This window comes from Lactuca serriola, chromosome 5 (genome assembly GCF_051521515.1).
Source record: "Lactuca serriola cultivar US96UC23 chromosome 5, Lser_US96UC23_V15, whole genome shotgun sequence".
NCBI classification, from domain to species: Eukaryota; Viridiplantae; Streptophyta; class Magnoliopsida; order Asterales; family Asteraceae; genus Lactuca; species Lactuca serriola.
The window spans coordinates 116,067,148-116,089,331 of record NC_136412.1 but is presented as its reverse complement, the minus strand read 5'-3'; the positions used below and the strand labels follow the sequence as shown (position 1 = coordinate 116,089,331).

Below are 22,184 nucleotides of genomic sequence, written 5' to 3'. Positions count from 1 at the left end.
TTGAAAGTTGGTGATTTCTTCTTTTTTGGCTTCGAATTAGCAAATTCCTATCTTAAGACCATATCTAACATATTCTTCTGGTTTGAAAGTTGGTGATTTCTTGTTTTTTGGCTTCGAATTAACAGTTATTTGTTTGGGTTGAATACTATGAATACAAATTTGTATACTACATTAAGTAATGTTTATGAAGTTGGGTCATAAGACAGGAAACAATCCAAACAAACCTTAATTAGGCATTACATAGATAGTTTCATGGTAGACCCGTCCCCTAGAAGGATATGCTTTAGTATTCTACATGTTACCCGACCCGACTTATATAGATGGTTGCCACAAGGGCAAACGTGCAAGCTTTCAATATTCTATGTACAAAGGACTAAATATTTTACCAAACTAGACGGAAAGTATATAGTTATAGTTAAAGACTGAAAGCATGAATACAATAATAATACAATAATAGTTATTTCTGTTAAATTGAAATCTGATATCAAGAGCTGAAACCATTGGTAAGCGAACTCCAAGAATTGGATGGAAAAGTGGGGCATGCTTGTGATGACGCCTCCATCATCTGGTCCTTTGTGATCCCCGCATTGCAAAAGTTAGCTATGGAACGCATGTGTTTCATGCCGTACTGTGACAGGGATCCGCAATGTGTCTCAAAACTCCTCACCTAATTCATAGAAAACATCAGATACAAATTCATCTACCCAATTATACCAATGATTGGTCCATCATATGTTTATTGCTATACGTATAACTAGATTTTTTTCAAGTTAAATGTCCTAAAAAAAACCAGACTACAATGTTGTAATTAGGAAGATAAATCCTTAATAAGGAAAAATGAAACTACAGTTATGTAATAAACAAAAAAGTAAAGTAGGTTGCTATAAAAGAATTGAAAGTGCATAAGATATTCTGTTCAGAAAAAAAGAGATTCAAACAATATGCTCTATAAACTATTAATTATAATTACTCATCTTCTATGTACAAAGGAAAAAGAAAATACTTTTTAGCTTCAAATGTAGTAATGGAATGAATTTTCATACAATTTTTTTTATAGTATATGTAAATAGAATGTTTAGTTTTTTTAGCTCTAGTTTATTTAATAGCAATGATGGAACTTTTATTTAGTACTAAACATAAAAAGCAAGCTCACTCTACCCAAATAAGATTATATATATATATATATATATATATATATATATATATATATATATATATATATATATATACTTTCTAGTTAAGTTTAGAAGATAAATTTGGAGTTTAATCAAATTAGTGAAAAGTTTAAAAAGTCAGTATGTGTAGCATTACAAAATTAGGTAAATGAAAATGTGATGTTTTATATTAGAATTATCATATTCCATTCCAAGATGTAAGGAATGAGAATTAAGGATTTTTCTTTTGATTCCACGAGACAAAATGTCAAAAGAAAAAGAAAGCGGTTTTGTTTTCCATGATATATCAAAGAGTAGCTAATAATAAAATGAAATGCAAATGGGAGGATGAGGGGGAGGGGGGAGACTTACAAATGTTTTAAGACAGTCCCAATCATGGACAAGAGGTTGGCCTGCAGGTGCAGGTGGGAGCAGCTTGGATTCCATTGGAAACAAAAGGTTCCCCACAAGTTTTATACTGCTGTCGATGTGCATCCTGTGAGACATTGCTTCAGCAAACTGTTTAGCAGATTCCATCTTTCTAACAGATCCTTCCGGAGCCTTGCGGTACTGCCACATCACAACACCACAGCAGGACAGGTTATATTACTAACCAAACCAAACCAAAAGAATCACATCTCTAATCTCTAACAAACCTTATGCCAGAAATGTAAGAGATCGGCATCACGCTGGTTGACTGCTTTTGAAGATGATCTTGATCTTGATGTTAATGGTTTCCCATCAACAAATGTGAAGTTTTGGTTTTTGGGGTTTGCCCCCAGATACAAGTACACTTCATCATTGCTAAGCTGCAAGTCCCCATACTGCATTACATGGGATCCGTAATAAGCATTTCCATTTGAGGTTCTTTCTTTAACCTGCATCAAATCAATGTACCAACTTATGCAACTAATAGGACCGAATCATGCAAAACTTACATGTAGCAATCTTTTACTTCTAAATTCAAATCTAGCAAACTTTGTTGTTTAAACAAACATTCTAGAATTTTAACCCTTTTATTTACATCATCTAATTCTAATTCATAATCGGGTTGTATAATGAAAACAAAATGAAATCTTACCAGATGATATTGCTGCCTGATTGTTTCTGTTCGCAGGTTGTGTACATCACTATCAACAAGGAGAGAGAACCAGTTAGGCAGGATATGGATATGACCAACTTAAAACAAATTCTTTGTAGGGCGGGTGCGGGTGGGTCTCCTCAAAAAATGCAATATTTTCTTTTTTGGAGACTTGTCTGCCTCCATTAACAATCACTATTTTATACTTTTAGTGATCCTAAGTTTTCTTAGTTTTGTCCTTCTTAAGAGCATTTTAGATATATGATCAATAGCCAAACATTTTTTGTTATGTCCAATCAAATGAAGTCTCTCATTAGGAAAACCTGATTTGTCTCAAACAAGATCCAAGAGAAAACTTGTGAAAACAAACATCAAAAGGGAATTCAGTTCGCATAACACAATTGGAATCCATCAAACGAATTGGAAGTTAACAGAACTGAAAGTTTGCTTGGCAATTAATGGAACGGAAGCTTTTGAATATTTCTCTTTGGTTTGTAAATACAAATAAACAACAGAATTACACTTTTTCCACACAACTTGTTGAAATATTTAGATAAAACCCTTTTCTTAGCGTCTTGTTCATGAAAACTTTTCAAAACATAGATTTATCATTTTACAAATGAAAATTAAAAGAAATTGCAAAATTTTAACAATAGAAAGAAGAGACAAACATACTACAATGTTAATAGAAAGGGTATTTAAGTAATTTATAGAAATGAAAGGATTGGAATTGAATTGAATGAAATTAGTGGGAGAGGAACGGAATGGACTGACATTCTAAGAGTGGGTGGGTAGGTAGTGTTAGTGTATCCCACATCGATATATATATATATATATATATATATATATATATATATATATATATATATATATATATATATATATATATATTATATGTTGGAGTCCCCCTTCTCTGTACAAGGGCTATTTTGGTGAGACAATCTTGGGCTCCACATATATTTACAGTTAGAATAAAGAATAAAGAAAAAGAAAGATACCAGTCCTCCATCCATGCAACACTGTACAAATCACCCAAACAGGTATCATATTCTGGAGGTGGACTGGGATAATCTCCAGGGCAGTAAGTACCCCAACTGTTCTCATCTGGACCAGATGCTGTCGTTGCATATATATTTAAACCCTCAGGGAGAAGTCCCTCAAATATACTTCCAGATTCACATGCTTCAAGATAAAATACCTACACATCATATATTATTTATATACACATTATTAATACATCATAAAAAACTTGATATATATATATATATATATAATATTTGTTACAGCACTGGACAAGCTCTCTAGGACTATTTTTTTGACAGTACGTCTTTTACCACAAACGAGAATTTTTTGGATTAAAAGCTCATTTGATGGTGAAGGAAGGGAAAACTTACCATGCTTTTGTATGTTCCAGAAGCATGTTTTTTCTTCAAGACCTCAATCAGATCATTAGCATACATGTAAGGATTTGTTGGCATCCCTGAAGATATATTAGTAACCAGTATTAAAAAAAACAATCATCCGACACTGCATGTTCCAAAAATGTGTATATCATAAGCATTAATTAAGGTGCAGTCTGTTCAAAATAATCAAACAATAAAGTTTTCTTTTTCACTTTCCAATTCCATGAGCATCACTTGGAAAAGAAATTGAAATTTAGGAGAAGCTTACCGAGCACACCTGGACCACCATGATCCGTATAATATATAAAGATGTGATCATTTGGGCCACTGCTCACAACCTTTCCACTTCCCCCTTTAACTGCACTTTTATTTCCAAGCAGAACAGCAAAGAAGTTGTCCACAGTCACATCTTCCCCAGTGTAATCCTGCAAACACCAAATATGTCTCACTCTCTCTCTCTCTCTCTCTCTCTCTCTCTCTCTCTCATTCAAGAAATGAGTGAGTGAGTGAGTGCAAAAGAAAAAAAAAAAAATTAAACCTTTGGGACTCCATGATATACATCATCACCATCTGGGCTATTAATAATGACTCCAGGCCTGGGGTTCTCCTCATTATTTGCAATGTCATCATACATGAAAACCACAATGTTTTCATCCTTAATGCCACCTTTTTTCAAGATTTGGTATGCATGGCATACATCAGCCTGAACAACAAAAATGAAGCCTTTGTTAATTAATTATTCAACAAACAAACACAGAATAATCATACAACACAATTTAAACATCACACCATTTTGCAACTGGAACTCATCGATTATGGGTAAAAAAAAGTAAACGATTCTTCGCATATAAATAACACATTTCAATATAATTAATCCTACTTCTTGTTCCATCGTTCCAATGCTAATAATGTCCTTTCGCCAGCAACTTTCAGAACTCATCAATTTCATCTTAAAATAAATTATTTAAATTTTTTACCAAGAATAGACAGCTTTCATCTGTTGTGTAGCACCACATCCCCATTCATCTATAGCATAGATGTTTTTTTTTATATATATATACAAACAGCAAACTCAACTACCAGTATTTCAATCTTTCTTCATTTGTTGACAAAAATAATGCTCCAAACTTCAGGAACATGCCTAATGTTACTGGGACTAGTCTTATAACCTAAAAAATCATCCTAAATCCATAACAGAAGTTATTGGTAGCATGCTTACACACAGAATCAATACCTAGGAGGATGCTGTTATGCCTTGCTCAGATTTAGCAAACAACACACAAGAACACAAAAGTAATAAGCCAGAAAGGATAAAAAAAAAATGAATAATTCGAGGTGCTAAACCCTCCCAGGAAGATTCCAATCTCTCAAAACACTAACCTGACTTTCACTACTAATAGCAGCTCAACAACAACAGACTACTAAAAAGGTAAAATAACAATGGTTCCACTCTTGGACATGTATGATTTCCCTGAGCTGTGAAACATGAAAGACGGGGGAATTACGATGAACTCATAATGGGATTCAGAGGCTACTACTACTGTCTCTGATACCATTTTGTAACAACCCCTGAATCTAAAATTAGAGAGATCATCCCAATAACCTGTTCATCAGCTTAAAACCATGACGGGCATTGCCTATCCACGTTACACGAATCTGCCACTTCAAACCATCCTCACTCTTTTTTCCATGAGAGGTGGGTTGTTACAATATAGCTTATAAATCCTAATGTTGTTGGTTTTTTTTTTTTTATCTATAAGAGCATAAACATAATGCCGCAACTTCTTTTCATATAAACATCCTAGCTTCTCTCATTGAGAAAGGAAAAAAGTGGTAAGTTTTGTAGCATGTTTGATGTTCTCTATAAATTAACTCTTTATGTTTATTTGGACCAAAGAAGTGACCTACATATATTCTAGTTTCATTCCCAAAAGTTGCATAGGGATGTAAAAAGGGCTATCTCCACCAACAGCTCCCACAACCAAGGTAAGAGAGGTTAGAGGTAACACCAGAGCCAAGCAGGTGAGCCTAAGATGAATGATCATCACACCTCACTTATCAATCTCACCTTCTTACTAGCAGGAGACTTATGTGGGACTGCATAAAGATGTATAGCCCTTATTACAGGCATGACTTTCAAAAGATTGATTTTGGCAACCAATCAATTAACAGGACAAAGAAAATACAACAGCATGACAGTTAACAGGACCAAATTAACCAGTAAACTAGTAACTTCACATGTACGAAATACAATAGAAAAAAAGTGACAGCTGTCAGAGCATAATATAATCCAAAACTGGCCAATTAGATTAACCTCTATAGACACTTATATATAGGAATAGATTGAATTTTCTCTAAATAATCCTTCACGGAAATTCAATCAGCGTCGAAATTTTGTTAGTTAACAGGACCAAATTAACAAGTAAACTAGTAAATAGTTTGGAGCTAGGATAACCTGATGTCTGTAATTCCAGTAGCCATTAGATCCAGCAAGCAATACAGCCCATCGTGTACCAAGGGAGTCATCTTCCACGGCAACGTAATCAAGTTTTTCCGACGGCAACCTGATGAAATCATCCGCCGTGACACGGGCGTGAACCACTGCGACGATCAAGGGAGCAAGAAGAAGGAGGATTGCGTAACGATCCATTTTCTTCGTTCGCCGGAGAGCTTTTAAAGTGGTTGACGATCTTCCTGTAGATATTAAAGCTTGAGCTATTTATATGTATATAATAGAGATAAAGAAGGTTTCTATAACCGGATGACTCCTTAAAGGGTTCAATAATCCATTTTTAGTTTTATTGATATAATGACTTTAGGGTTGTTTGACCGAGTGATCTTACTTTTGATCTAATGACTTTATGTTATTAAAGAAGGGAAAAACTTAAAAGAATATATATATATATATATATATATATATATATATATATATATATATATATATATATATATATATATATATATATATATATATATATATATATACTAGTTTATAACCCGTGGGAACCACGATTATAAAACTAATCAAACTTTTATAGTAAAAACTAAAAATTATTAATAGGTTATTTTAAATAAATTATTAATTTAAGAGATTTTTTTTATTAGTTATGTGAAATTATAATCATTGATTCAAATAAATATATAAAATTAATTTTTAATATATATTAGATATTTTTTATTTGTGAATTAATGAAAACAATAATTTAAAATTTAAAATTTAAAATTTAAAATAGAGAATGACATAAATGAGGAAGTCTAATAAATTTAAAATGAAAAATTAATAGATTTACAAGTGGCAACACATTAATTAAAATGTCTAATATGGTGACACATGGCAAAAGAGCTACTCTTTTATTAGTATAGATTATTAATTTAAGAGATTTTTTTTATTAGTTATGTGAAATTATAATCATTGATTCAAATAAATATATAAAATTAATTTTTAATATATATTAGATATTTTTTATTTGTGAATTAATGAAAACAATAATTTAAAATTTAAAATTTAAAATTTAAAATTTAAAATTTAAAATTTAAAATTTAAAATTTAAAATTTAAAATTTAAAATAAAATGACATAAATGATGAGGTCTAATAAATTTAAAATGAAAAACTAATAGATTGACAAGTGGCAACACATTAATTAAAATGTCTAATATGGTGACACATGGCAAAAGAGCTACTCTTTTATTAGTATAGATATGTTCAGGTTCATTTGAAACCATTCTAATTTTGTGAGACCGTGAGATCAAATCTAAAAATAATTTTAAAATGCAAAATAAATGGAAAAATCCAAAAATTCATTTTTTAAATATTATTTTCGGAACTTGAATTAACTAAAAAAATTAAAAATAAATAAAATAAAATCCCGTTTTTTTTTTTTTGAAAAATACATGAAATATTTTAATAGAATATTACACTAACATATTCTAAAAAATAATTTTAAAATGCAAAATAAATGGAAAAATCTAAAAATTCTTTTTTTAAATATTATTTTCGGAACTTGAATTAACTAAAAAAAATAAAAAATAAAATTCCATTTTTTTAAAAATACGTGAAATATTCTAATAGAATATTACACTGTACATATTCTAAAAAATAATTTTAAAATGAAAAATAAATGGAAAAATCCAAAAAATTCTTTTTTTAAATATTATTTTCGGAAATTGAATTAACTAAAAAAATAAAAAAAATAAAAATAAAAAAATGTGTCTCACGGTCTCACAAAATTAGGCCGTCTCACATGAAGCTAACCCTATATATATATATATATATATATATATATATATATATATATATATATATATATATATATATACTTCTTATTATGCAAATTTGGTCAAAGACTGAAAATTAAGAGGTACAAACCATTAGTGCATCATGTACAATCAGTTTATGCATTAAAAGAATACTGAATCTTATCCGGTCAACATTTATGAAAAAGTCAAATAAGATGATGATAAGATTTTGAATTGGTCAAAGTTTGACCAAGTGTTTCTGATATCCAATTGAATCGGTAAATACTAAATCTTATCCGGTCAACATTTATGAAAAAGTTAAATAAGATGATGATAAGATTTTGAATGGGTCAAACTTTGACCAAGTGTTCCTCATATCCAATTGAATCGGTAAATACTAAATCTTATCCAGTCAATATTAATGAAAAGTCAAATAAGATGATGATGATAAGATTTTGAATGGGTCAAAGTTTGACCAAGTGTTCTTCATATCCATTTGAATCGGTCTAATACAATGTACACGTTATAAAGCATTTCATATAAATTAGAAGATGCGCATTGATCTAGCATTCGTCTATCATGAATGCCTAGTCATTGACTGCAAAACCTTGGTTCTCTCTCATGCTCGCTGTCTCCTCCTTTGGTTTTTCTTTCTACTAAAATTGAATGAGCCAAAAATGTCTTACGTTTAATCCTAGCACAGGTATAAGAAATCTCTATATGTTCGTCATTTTGTTTAACAATTTTTTTTATGTCATTTTGTTGATCCGCACCCGTCGCTTTGCGCGAGTAAACGGCTAACTATTGGTTTTCCAAGGAACCAAGTTTTTTTTTTCAAGTTTTAGAGCTTATTATTTATCGAAAAAAAACTAAAATATCTAAATTCATAACATTACATTGTGAATGTTAAATATATTTTTCGGATTCACTGTGTGAATTTGGCGATTTTTTTTTTTTTGAATTTATTGGAAAAAGGATAAAAAGTTATGAATTTTTGTATTTTTAGTTTTTTTTAATAAAAAATAAGTTCAAAAAATTATTTAAAAAAAAAAGATAGGTTTCTTAGTTCCTTGGTTAATTATTGTTCTCTATTGAACCTTACCTCATATATATATATATATATATATATATATATATATATATATATATATATATATATATATATATATATATGGTTAGGTTATTGTGTTCTAACTATCTATTGTGTGCATGTATGATTGATTGTAGACCATATATATATATATATATATATATATATATATATATATATATAGGGTTAGGTTATTGTGTTCTAACTATCTATTGTGTGCATGTAGGATTGATTGTAAACCAATCATTTTAGTTATTTTAAGAAAATAATTAATGCATATTACATGTTGATGATATATTATGAATATAAATTAAATCTTCACCATTTAATATGCATTAATTAACATGTTTAATGGTACACATTCGGTCCTTAATCGGTTATTTCAGGTAAACCGGAAAAAATTACTTAATAGGCTAATATATTTTTCATTTTTTCCACATCTAGTCCTTAATATTCTTTTGCACATTTAATCATTAATATTTTTTGTTGCAAACTAAGTCTTTGTTGTTTTTGCACACATTCAATACTAATGACTAGTTTATTTAGGATTTTCTCATGTCATCCTATGTAATACAATCATTAATAAGGTGTTCGGGGTTGTTCATGCTTATGATCACCTCCTCAATTGCTTGGTTGCTTAAGTTTTATGTTTCGCTTAGGTCTTGTGTTCTGAACGTCGTAATTTCTTCATACAATCTCGAATTTTAACGATCTTCATATCCATACGTTCGTATTTGTTGTGTTTAGAACTTCGTAACTTCTTCATATAATCTCGGATTTTAACGATCTTTATATCAATGCGTTAAACATTTGAGTCTACAACAACATTTATTTAGATTATTACCGTTGAAAGGTAATATATTTTACTTACGATCTTTATATACATGCATTTTTTATGAATACATGTATAAACAGTTTTTTTATAAAATCGTAATTAAAAATATATTACCTTTTAACGGGAGTAATCTAAGTTGTTGTGTTGCTTAGGTCTTGTGTTCTGAACGTAGTAACTTCTTCATACAATCTTAGATTTTAACGATCTTAATATCTACGTGTTCGTATTTAATTCTACTATAATTTTCATTTAAATTACTCCTGTTAAAAAACTATATGTTTTTACTTATGATCTTTATATACATGCGTTCTTGATGAATGTATGTATGAACCTTTTCTTATAAAATCATAAGTAAAAATATATTATTTTTTTAATGCGAGTAATCTAAACGGAAGTTATAGTAGACTCAAATACGAACGTGTAGATATAAAGATCGTTAAAATCTGAGATCGTATGAAGAAGTTACGACGTTCAGAACATAAGACCTAAACACCAAGCAATTGAGGTTGTAGTAGTCATAAGCATGAACAACCTCAAACACCTCATAAATGATTGCCCTATATAGGGTATCGTGAGAAAAACGTAAAGATATCGCTCACAAGTACTGAATATATACAAAACCATAAGAACGTAGTTTTCAATAAAAAAAAATATTAAAGACTAAATGTGCAAAAAAAATTATTAAGGACTAAATATATATATAAAGTGAAAAATATATTACCCTATTAAAACATTTTTTCCGGCTTACTTGGAGTAGCCAGTGATAAGGACCAAATTTATACAATTAAACAGGTTTAAGGGGCAAATATAGACAAAAAAAACTCAATGACCAAATGTGTACAAATCAAAAAATATATTACCCTTTTAAGTCATTATCTCGTTGTTTGCCTGTGTCATATCTTATTTTGAGCTTAAATATGCTTCTCATTAGAACCATATTGTTTAATTATTGAATGTGTTAAATGCAGGATATGATCATTTTACCCTTCTGTTATATTTTGTGTTGAATAAAATAGTTTAGTTGATAAAATATCCGAATAAACTTATTAAATAATTATAAAAATATGCAAAATATCATACAAAGGAATGCAATTGACAATGTAATGGAATGTACCAGATAATAGGATGAATCATTACCAATCCATTGTCATGTTTGATCCATTGTCATGTTTGATCCATTGTCATGTTTGCTTACATTGATGGAATGGAATGAATCATTACTCCATGTTTCGTAGGCATGACAAGTTCATTGAATGGAATGAATATAACTGATAATGACAATAATACCCTTTTAAAATAAATATATATTTACATTCTTTTTAAAAAAATTATCCTTTTAAAACAAATACATTTATTTACATCATTCGGGATGAAGTTCTTTATCGTTAACTTCATGTTCTTAGCTAGCATCCAACTTTGTTAGTAGTAGTAACAAACATCATACACCATATGTTGATATATCTCTTTCTTGAATTTGCTTCATGTTGCCACTTAAGCTCTAGCATTAAACTCATTGTTTTCTTTATTCTTAATGTTTGTTCCATTGGATTTCATTACATAATCAATATGTAAGCTCCCTTCCATTTATGTTGTTAGCCATATGCATTTCTTCAAATGCCTCATTGCATAAAGTTGTATAAAAAATTCATATTCATAGTTAATTGGAGAAAGAAATTAGATTTTAATATGCTTGAATTCAAGTAAAAGGAACATAGAGCAAAAAAGTTACTACATGGTTATAGATTTAATATCTACTGTGTTATTTATCCTTAAATCTTATAGCTTTCTTTAGGTACCCAATCATTATTTACAATGAATACATTATCTCATGCTAATTAGGTGCAATTTAGATAGGTGACACAAGAGACCAACATCCAAAATGAAACCATTGCCCTCAAAGGTGAAAATAACAGATATACAATAAACCAAAAGCCCATGGAGACATGAGGAGAACCCTAAATGAACAAAGTATATGGGGTTGTTGAGAAAACATATCAACTATGAGGAGAAAAAGGGGGGGGGGGGGACAGGAGACATGAGGACAAAAAAATGCATACATGAGGCAGAAAAATCAAAAAAAAAAAAAAAGAAAGAAAGAATACATACATGGAATGAGACCGAAGATCAAGGAAGCGACACTAAACGGAAGCAGCAAAGGTGTCATTTGGAGGTCGGAGGATGGGGAACGACATAGATAGAGGTGGGACGTGTAACTCAAAAACTGTTGCAGATGTCGATGATAAGCAAGAGAAAGAACATGCTTGGGAAGGAGAAGAGTGAATGCAAATCAGGGCAAAGAGGTTTGTACACTCCAGTCAGTGTTTACTTTATTGGACTAAATCAGACCTTGATGACCAAATAAGAGGAAAAATATGAGGGTATCAAAATCACTGACCAGACCGAGTTAGACCTCTTACTTGACCCAGTAAGAGGTATATCAAACATGTTTTTATAACCGGCTACTCCAGGTTAATCCGGAAAAAATTACTTAATAGGATGATATATTTTTCAGTTTGTACACATTTAGACCTTAATGTTTTGTACATATTTAGTCCTTAGGATCAGTTTCTTCAAATTTTTTTCACAACATCTTGTGTGAGATAATCATTAATGAGGTGTTCTCATTCATGTTTCGTCCTTCACTTATATCAGTAAACTATTTCATAAATCGGTCAAATAATGTTGTTGTCCTAGTTTTTTCCAAGAAAAAGATTTATTCGTCTTCAGTTTCTCCATGGACATTGATAATGGCAACACTGGAAGTCTAGAAAACCTTACTCTTCCCAATGGAAAGGGATCTTCCAAGGTCAAACCATTTGACCGGATGGTAAAGATAAAGGTTGAATAGTGTCCCATATGCTATTCCAAAAGAGTCTACTTGTTTCTACTGCCAAGAGAAGGGGCATCGGATGCGAAGCTGCCATATTTACCTGAAATGTGACAACCCAAATCTTTTTCTGATAATGTTAGCCAATTCCATTAATAAAATTTGAATTTTATTTAGTTCCGTCAAATTCCTTTGGTTTGGAAAATCATTTAGTTATATAATTGAATTATATATATATATATATATATATATATATATATATATATATATATATATATATATATATATATAAGTCAGAACCAAAATCACACGAAAAACCCGAGTTTCCTTTGAAAAATCAATAGTTTTCGGCCTGAGTGATGTTCACGGCCGTAAACCCATTTACGGCCAGCGACAGGTGGCCCCCACCACCGATCATACACCCAGTCTATAAATACGGGACTCCCACCTTCATTTGAACTTTTCTGGCCGAAAACTCTCCCATTCTCTCTCTAACCTCTCAACCGTGAACACCAAAACACCCTATTTCCTTCCGAAAATCATCAGGAATTACCTTTGGAGGTTGTTTTGGAGCATCTAAAATGCATTTTTCATCGAATCCAACATCATTGTTCTTGAGTTTACGGCCGTACACCCTTCAAATCTTCAAATCTTTAAAGGCCGCAAACCGTTTATGGCCATAAACCCTTCAAATATTCATAAATCCTTCAAGAACACCGTTCATGGCCGTAAACCCTTCAAGGGACTGTTCACGGCCAAGAACAGTTCACGGCCGTAAACCCCTTCACGGCTGTAAACTCCTTCACACCGTGAATCTTGGCTGAAAACCTGCTTTTCCGATTCAGTTGAGTCCCGGTAACATTCCTTAACAAAAAGCAAGTGTTTATCTAACACTTTATCTAATGGATTGTCTAATTTAAATGAAAATATGTGTTTAACTATTATTAGGATTCCGATAACTTTGCGTGCAACTCGAGAGTCCTCATTTCCAGTCCCGTTGTCCGGCGCATACACACAACCAACAGTGAGTTCATACCCCCATGCTTTTACTATTTTCACGTTTTCAGGGGGGATAAAAGCCAAACATAAATGATTTTGTAAGCTTATACAAAATAATTTCAACATGTGTAAAACTTATGCAATTGATACAACCAAAAGATTTCCATGTTTTATAAAATATTTAGATACTTTATCCATTTTGTAACATACTGAGCATAAGGAACATTTTCAACGTACATCCATAATTGCATAGTTTTCAGATTAATACACGAACAAAATACACAATATACATGAAAACTATAATAGGTATAGTTTGGGATTTCAATACACAGTTTTATGAATTCAGAGTTATACATTCCAAAACATATAAACTATGACAGATTTAGTTTATAATATACATTACTACAAATTGGGTTACAAGAGTACAACATTAAATAATTATTTAAGTATAATTATTATTACTCTATAAGGTATACAAACAGTTTCGGATACAAGAGAACCATACAAAATTTTACGTAAACTAGTTAATACAGGACTATGAGACATCTCTTCAATTGTATCCTTTGGGGTATATGTTAAATCTTACCATTGTATAACTTGGAGGGAGAGCATGAGATTTATGAATAGAACTATTCGGGACTGACTATCCCACACATGAACTACTTGCTACAGTTAAGCTGGCATGCTTGGGGTGACCAATGTCATACATCCGACACTTGAAGAATGTCATAAAGGTCACTAGGTCATATCAAGCATGGTTATACGACTCACAATAATATAAACTAACCTTATTGTTTATGGGATTTCATTTTTATTTAGTTTTATTTTCATTAATAAAACTAGTTCATAATACAACTGGAGGATTTCAGGGTTTTCAACTCATAGTTTTATTTTAAGTAATGAAACTACTATACATACTGGCGGTAACAGGTTTTCAAACATAACATTTTATACATCACTGGCGATAGCCAAGGTTTTCCTACAAATGGTTTTTCATTCAAAACATCGTTATATAATACAGTTGGTGGTAACTAGACACACAAACTTATACATTATACATTACTACAGAACACAATAATAAACATATATGAGAAAATATTAGATTTTCTTGGGAAGCATACAAACATTTTACAGATTAAATGAAAGGTTTTCATTACAAAAACATGCTTATGAACTCACCAACTTTTATGCTGATACTCTCTTTTCAAAACCGCTTGTATTCTCAGGAAATCAGTAGATAGGTACCTTGGTAGACTTTTGAGAAGACAGAGCGTATAGAGTCTCGTCTTTATTTTGCTTCTTTTGATGTATATAAATATAAATCAAGCAGATGTAAATATATTTTTATATATTCAATGTAATGGTTATGTTTACTTTGATTACTATGATGCAGTTGTTGTGATACTACATATGACATCATCCACCCCCGAACGTTTCCGTTGTTTCGGTTTGGGGGTCAGACATGAAAGATCTCAAGGATGGAAGAGTCAAGATGTATGACTCTACTTCAGGTAAAATCCACTATCTACTCTATTATGTTCCTATTTTTTCGATTCTTAATACATTATGTGATAAGATTACATTTTGATGTTTTGTAGGATCGAAGAAAAAAAGGAAGCTTAAAGGAAGAGCATGCTGAGTCTGATCGCGAAGAAATGGATTTCGATCGCATGGTTCGATGATCGGATTTTTGAGTTGCTGCTTAGAGAGTTATGATAGATTACTTAGGAATACTTAGTAACAAAGTTTTCATTTGTAATTGCATTGTAAGGATAAATTTTCCGTGTTTGTATAAATAGAATAAATTTTATTTTATGTCTTATATATATATATATATATATATATATATATATATATATATATATATATATCCTTGCAATGACTTTTGTGAAAATTGATATTTATATGTTTCTATGGATGTGATTCTTAGTCATGTTCTTTGTGGTAGTGTCGAAAATTTACCAAATAAGGAATGAATCTCATCACCCAAGTTTCAATTGGACAGAAACTTGGAATCATGCGACTTGTATTATATGATGAATGAGAACCTTTGTATTTGGGAAATTAAGACTAATTCCTTGTTCACATAAATATGTGAGTCAAGTGAAGGACTGAAGGATCTAGTACACATTGTTGTGCATCGGACAAGTCCATCACAAAGAACGATAAAAATATTCGTCATGAGTTGCTAAAAGTTTAGTAAATATGGCTATGCTTACAAGATTAAGTGTAATTCTGAATCATTGAAAAAGTTTCAACGTAAAGCAGAATCAATAAGAAGAATCAATTAGGTAGAAAGATAAAAGTTTCTCCAATCTGAAAAGAAGGGAGAGTACTTAAGTATCTTGTTTTATGATTAAGTTAGTGATTATGAAACCGTGTCACAATTGATTCTCTAAGGACACCTTAGTGCACTAGTATGGCTAAGAAGAGGAATCGGAAATTGTCGAAATGGTTAAATCAAAAGGTGAATCATACTTCGTTCCAAAATTGAGTCTCAAAGTTGAACTCCAAGATTGTGACTTGAGTGACACATCTTAAGAAGGTTTATAACGCACTTATCAAATGTGGAGTACAAATGTTTCTTACTCTTGCACATTTGAAATTGGTAAGTTGTGATGTCTTGGTAAGACAAAGATCAACTAAGACCAATTGTGTGAAGTGTTTGTCTTAATAAGAATCTGCACCAACTCTTGAATATTTTTTTGTCAAGGAATGTTTATTGACAAGAGAATCTTATATGTCAAGAGGTCAGTGGGAGTCTTAAAGATCTTGAAAAGTTTCAAGAACTGATCAAGAGAAAACCTGTTGTTTATCACTAGCACACAACTTGAGGTTTATAAACCTATCGTGTTGACATATTCTTGTTTCTGTGCCATTCCAGTTGAGTTGACTATCCAAGTGAGGTCTATGAGTTCTCATTTGAATGCATAAAGGTAAAGCACCATAATCAATGAAAGTTCATTGATCTGTATGGGTGAGCTGCTCAACTACTTGGAAGACATGGTAGGCCCTTGCGTTGCCAGGTGGTAAGAAATTAAGATTAAACAAGTTCAGTCCATATGGTTTTTGATTTGTCACAAACTTGTCTTATGATTATGGTTATAAAAAATTCACATGGATAGGAACACATACACCATAAAATCTAAGTGATGAGGTTTCTCTCCATTTCATGAAAATGATTGTGACGAAACGCTTTCACTAGGAAGATTTTAAGGAGATAGCGATTGTCTAAATCGCATTCTCAAATTTGATTATAATTACGTCATCCCTCTTCATAATTCGAATTGTGAGATTTGGCAATTAGTCTAAATATTTAGGACTTATTGATATAAGTTCTGAAATAGTTTAAACACACATATGAGCTTTCTAATAAAAGGTGTATGAGCTTAGATAGAGTCTTATCGAAGCATCACGTATCAGAAATATAAACTTTGGTAAGAAAGTCAATAAGTATTGATTTCTAGAAGTCCAGCTGTTTTCTGAGTACATGTCAAAACTAGTGTGAGCATAAGTGTTATGATGGCCAGGAGATAATTATCATGCTAGCGAGAGCATGATTATTATGTTAAGTGTTGCAAGTTAGCAATATTAATTATAGAAAACAAAAGTTCAATTCGCAAAGTTGCAAAGGTTGATAAGGTGTTTTGCTATAATTAAGGGAGAGAATATTATACTTCATTTCAAATCTAAAAGCTTAGATTGAGAAATTTTAATCAAATTTAGTCGAAGTACATATATGAATGTTATGTTGAAAAGGTTCAATATAAAGAAATTCTATATATGGCATATTATAGCAAGAGACTGGTAAAGTATCATGTCTTTATTTAAGACATTATGAATCGTATCCCATACGCTTCGGGTATAGGATTGATTACATATGCGATAATATTTGACTGTTCTGTCTATTCCAAATGTCTAGGGCATTAAGAGGAAAATGACAAGAATTGGATATGACTAAATTAAGTTAAACAACTATCAAGTACAATCTAAGGTTCGCCAAGGATTTGTCACTTGTGGGCAGTTAGAAGTATAGTAATGGATGGACCATGTTGACATTATTATGAATAGATAGGATTCTATTAAGAATGAGTTTTCATATGGATAATATTGAAATGTTTCCATAATGGGAGTTAGATATTAAAGAATCTATGTAGATTAGAAATTTTTATGCAAGAAGGATGTTCAAAGGAATGTACTTTGAATTTGAAGACTTCGCTTTCGTGGAATTGTCTTGTAACAATATCTAATAAAGTACTTTGCAATTTCATTGGTAAAGTCTTGGTGACTTTGGTACTGTGACATTACAAAAGGATCATTATGTAAAATTTTAGAATCTAATATATTCTAATAGTGGAAAGAATTTGGTATTCTTACACTTGTGATAAGTATTGGGAGTTGTGAAATGAGCATCATTGGAAATATGTTTCATTGATCTATTTCACAAAAGTAAGGACCGTAGGCAAACATAGTGTGCATGCTTGGAGCATTGGACAACTATTGTTATAATTCAAGTATTAAGTTGATTATCCGAAACATTATACAATGAATAATGTGTAATTAATATGGTGATTAAATAAAAGGTGTTCTATTTATACTCAAAAGTTTTGAGGCTATATTGGATTCGATTATTCTTGTGTTTCACTTCGCATGTTTTGACTTCTAGAATAACTAGGTTATTCAAACATCCACAGTCAATCATACTTTGGAAGTAGGTAATGAGGTAAGACTGTCATGAATCCGACTGTACATTGTCTAAAGCGTTTAGACATAGCAAAAGTCAGCTGTAGTGTTCATGAGTGCTCCTGAAATAAGATTTGAGTAATGGATTAAAGTCACACTTATGTGAATCACTTCATGGATTTTATCGTGAGTGATTGTGAGACGCTAATTTCTTATATTCTTGAAATGGAGACATATAGTTGTTTACGAGTCGGTTGCGTATTGATAATACGTAAACGCATCAGTAACTTGATGTTATAAAACGTATTGTTGTGAATGATTTGATGAGTAAATAGTGCAAGCATATGAGTTGAAGTTTATCCGTTCCTTTTAACCAATGTGGGATAAAAGTGATATATGTGGGCCCCTCGATGATTTAGTGATGACACCCTAAGTGCTTGGCCAAGCCTGGACTAAGTTGATGTGTTCAATTGAAGTCTAGTGTCAGTCGTCTTAAATCGAAAATCGGGAAACAACACATGAACATAGAGTATGATTAAAATCCATGTCTTAATTCATACGATATCTAGAATGGAGGAATATATGATCCTTTATCTAAAGGACGCGTTGCTAATAAGATCAGAGTTCGACAACGGCTTTTGAAAGCTATGATTGCTAATCAGATTCTGAAGTCGTACTTGAAATAATAGTTATTAGACTTATCCAAGTGGGAGACTGTTGGATTAGGTGTCTAAACCCATAACTGTTTTGGTATGTACTTGATGTGATTATGAGCATGATCCTTTTGGGTTTCCTTTACTCATGCAACTTGATAGGATGACAAGAGGAGAAAGAGTAGAATTTATTATATGAATAATAAATTCATACTCAAAATGGTTTTATTAATATATTACAAGATTAATATATTATTTGGAAATCATATTATTTAACTAGTATTGATCAGAAATTAATTTGGAATTAATTTAGTGGTTAAAAGAGACTGATTAAATAATTGAGGGATTGTTATGCAAATCATTGATAGTTGCATAAATGGGCTGATGGACTCCATAGAGTGGAGTGGACAAATTTCTATAAGGAAGCCTTATAAAATTCATCCATGGGCTCTAAGGAAAGGAGTTCATGGGCTGCTTGTTGTATAAGTCAGATATTAGGTTTTCCACCTGAAAACCCTTGTAGTCACAGCTATATAAGGAACCCTCTACTAAGGATTTTCGGCCACTAAGTATTTCAAGAGAGCCCTAGCCGATTTCCTCCCCTCTCCTAAGTTATCTTGTTGCAAGAGTGTTTATGACTCCATTAGAGATGCAACACTTGGGGCACTAAGCTTTCAAAGGTCAAGGAGTTTTTGTTATTACTACATAACAAGTTGAGTTAATCATTCTAACTTGTTTATTATGTCGATTTCGAAATAAGCATGCTCGGCATAAGGTTATTGCTTTGGTATTCATAGTTGTATGTTGATTATAGAAAACCTAAATCCAAGCAATTAGGGTTGTATGTACACCATAGGAATGATGTTATGCTTAAAATCCAACAATAGTACCTTCAAATCGATTCCATTATGCAAAGACATAGCATCTAAAGTCGATGCTAAACTTAGAGACTCCCTACATCACAATGCCTAAAATTTGATAAGCACCATCACAAAAATAAAGCTTATATATTCTTATAAAAATTCAAACCTTTAAAACAAATATTTTTTTAAAAAAATCGAAGACTCCTAATCTCACCACTTTAATCTAGAATCCGAACACAAACACATCATGTTCATTATCTATCAATGTTGCCTCAAAATCTGAAAACCCAAACACAAACAAATATGTAATTTGATCCCATTTTCCTGTTATTATCTCTCTTCCGATTACCTCCTACCACCTTACAACCACCTATTACTGACCTTATTCTATGTTTGTTATACCATTTGTGGGTTGAACCACATGGAGGAAGACAAAATATGGAAGGGTCGATGAAATCAGAAAACAAAATTGAAAAGTAGTTGGGGTACTAAGGTTTCATAGGAAAAGATGAAGTCGTTGGTGGATGGTATTAAAACGAACGTCGACAATGGGCACAAGTCTAAAGAAGGTGCAAGTGTGAAGGAGGCAAATGGTTTTTTTGTAGAAGATGTCAACAATGAGAATAAAAAATATTTAAAAATTATAAAATCAAAGGTAAAATAGTAATTGTTTACATGTTTACCAAGAGAAAATAAACAATGTTACGGACTAGAATTTGATTTAAAAAATTGAAACATTAAGGATAAAATCGACAAGAAAAATACTTTAGAGGCCCAATTCATAAATTGTGTATAACCACATGGACCATTTTTGTAATTAAGAAAGTTAGATATTGTTTATTAAATGAGTTTATTAAAATCATATTAGATGGTAAAATTTAAACATTAAGGATTCTCTTAAATTAAATACATCTAAGTTGCATTTGTTTGTGGAAAACTGTTTTCAGTTTTCTAGGAAAAGTTTTCAAAAAAAAAAAAAGAGTGAAGTTTAAATTTTTCAATTTTTATTGAAAATTTTAGAAAACATTTTTGGTTAAACCTTTTGAGTTTTTATTTCTAGTTTTAAACAATTAGACAACATGTTTGGTTGCGTATTTTTTAATAGTTCTCATTTTCTAGTTTTGTTATTTTAAGTAGGGTTTAAATTGTTTTTGGAAAAGAAACTACGAAATGTTTTTAACAGTTATTTTAAATAGAGTTAGGTTATTTTAAATAGAGTTAGGTGCAGGTGGAGGGGGGGGGGTGTTATGGAAGGGGTAGGTAAGAGTGGATGAGTGGGTATGGTTTGTAGGGTAGGTGAGTGTAACACCATTTTTTTAATCCAAAATTAACCATGGTTGTACATGTTGGAAAGAGTGTCAATGGTCATTAACTATTGGTAATATTTTTAAGAATAACACGGTCCTTTTGGGTTTTCCTCATGACCCAAATGAGCAACAATAAATTAGAAGAAATAAGTTTGTTAAAATTATGAATTAATAAATTAACTGGAAATTATTTTGGAATTAATTAAATAGTTTTAATTAATTAAAAGTGTTGAATATTAACTAGTTAAAAGGCTGGCTAATGGGAATATTCTAGAATTCTTAAGGGAATAAGGAATTTCGAATTTGGATGTATCCACATCGCCCTGGTGATGTAAATGAGGTAAGGATCTAAAGCATATAAATAGGATGCTAGGGATATCATCATTTCTTGCACATTGGCTTGAAATTTCGCCACTTATCTTCCTCCTCTTCCAGTGGATGATTTACAACCTTCTAGGGTTTGTTAATATTGACCCTCCTCCTAGTTTTCTTTGGTTATGCTCTTGGAGTCTTGGGTGTGAAGAAAAAGAGGGATTCATGCTACTAGGTCCTTTTCATCCAAAGTAAAGGTAGAATGTAACTAGATGAATCTTCCAGAAGATGAATAAAATCAAGAGGTTAGTATTTCTTTATTGTTTTTCATAAGTTGGTTGCTATAATAGAATAAACCTAGATCTATTAGGGGGCATGTATACATAAGGTTTTATATTGCTTTCGCTGCCATAACTAGTATATATAGGATTCTAGAAAACTCATCAGTGGTATCAGAGCCATTAGATGATAGTTATAGCACCACTTAATCCATGTAATTTATTTAAATCATGTTTTCTAGGATTTTTCGATTAAGGGTTTTAGAAATGTATAGATTTTTATATTTCATTTTTTGTAGTTATTCTTTCATTTTTCCCTAAGTTAGGGTTTAATAGCCAGGACCTTTAAACCTTAAACTGATTTACAAAATCTAAAACTTCGAAAAATGATGTGCGCCCTGCCGAAATTTTTTATCTGGTTCCCTACTTGGTTGACAAGTTTCCTAACTTTTGCAACAAGAA

At 31.3% G+C, this 22,184-nt stretch overlaps 1 protein-coding gene across 1 annotated transcript; it reads right to left on the bottom strand.

Moving 5' to 3' along the window:
• Positions 1–205: 205 nt before the first annotated feature.
• Positions 206–6,368, bottom strand: LOC145052874 (vacuolar-processing enzyme-like). The gene is made up of 9 exons (XM_079000789.1): positions 6,094–6,368; positions 4,177–4,341; positions 3,907–4,063; positions 3,630–3,715; positions 3,234–3,433; positions 2,236–2,284; positions 1,811–2,032; positions 1,527–1,724; positions 206–667 (listed from the first exon to the last, which is right to left on the bottom strand). The coding sequence occupies exons 1-9, from the start codon at positions 6,286–6,288 to the stop codon at positions 485–487; spliced, it is 1,455 nt and encodes a 484-aa protein (XP_078856915.1). The 5' UTR covers positions 6,289–6,368; the 3' UTR covers positions 206–484.
• Between the last annotated feature and the right edge of the window lie 15,816 nt (positions 6,369–22,184).

Coding starts and splice junctions, on each gene's coding strand:
- LOC145052874 (XM_079000789.1), bottom strand. CDS start 6,288: ATGGATCGTTACGCAATCCTCCTTCTTCTTGCTCCCTTGATCGTCGCA. Junction 3,716..3,906: donor TGGTGGTCCAGGTGTGCTCG/GTAAGCTTCTCC, acceptor ATATATCTTCAG/GGATGCCAACAAATCCTTAC. Junction 2,033..2,235: donor TCAGGCAGCAATATCATCTG/GTAAGATTTCAT, acceptor GATTTGATGCAG/GTTAAAGAAAGAACCTCAAA.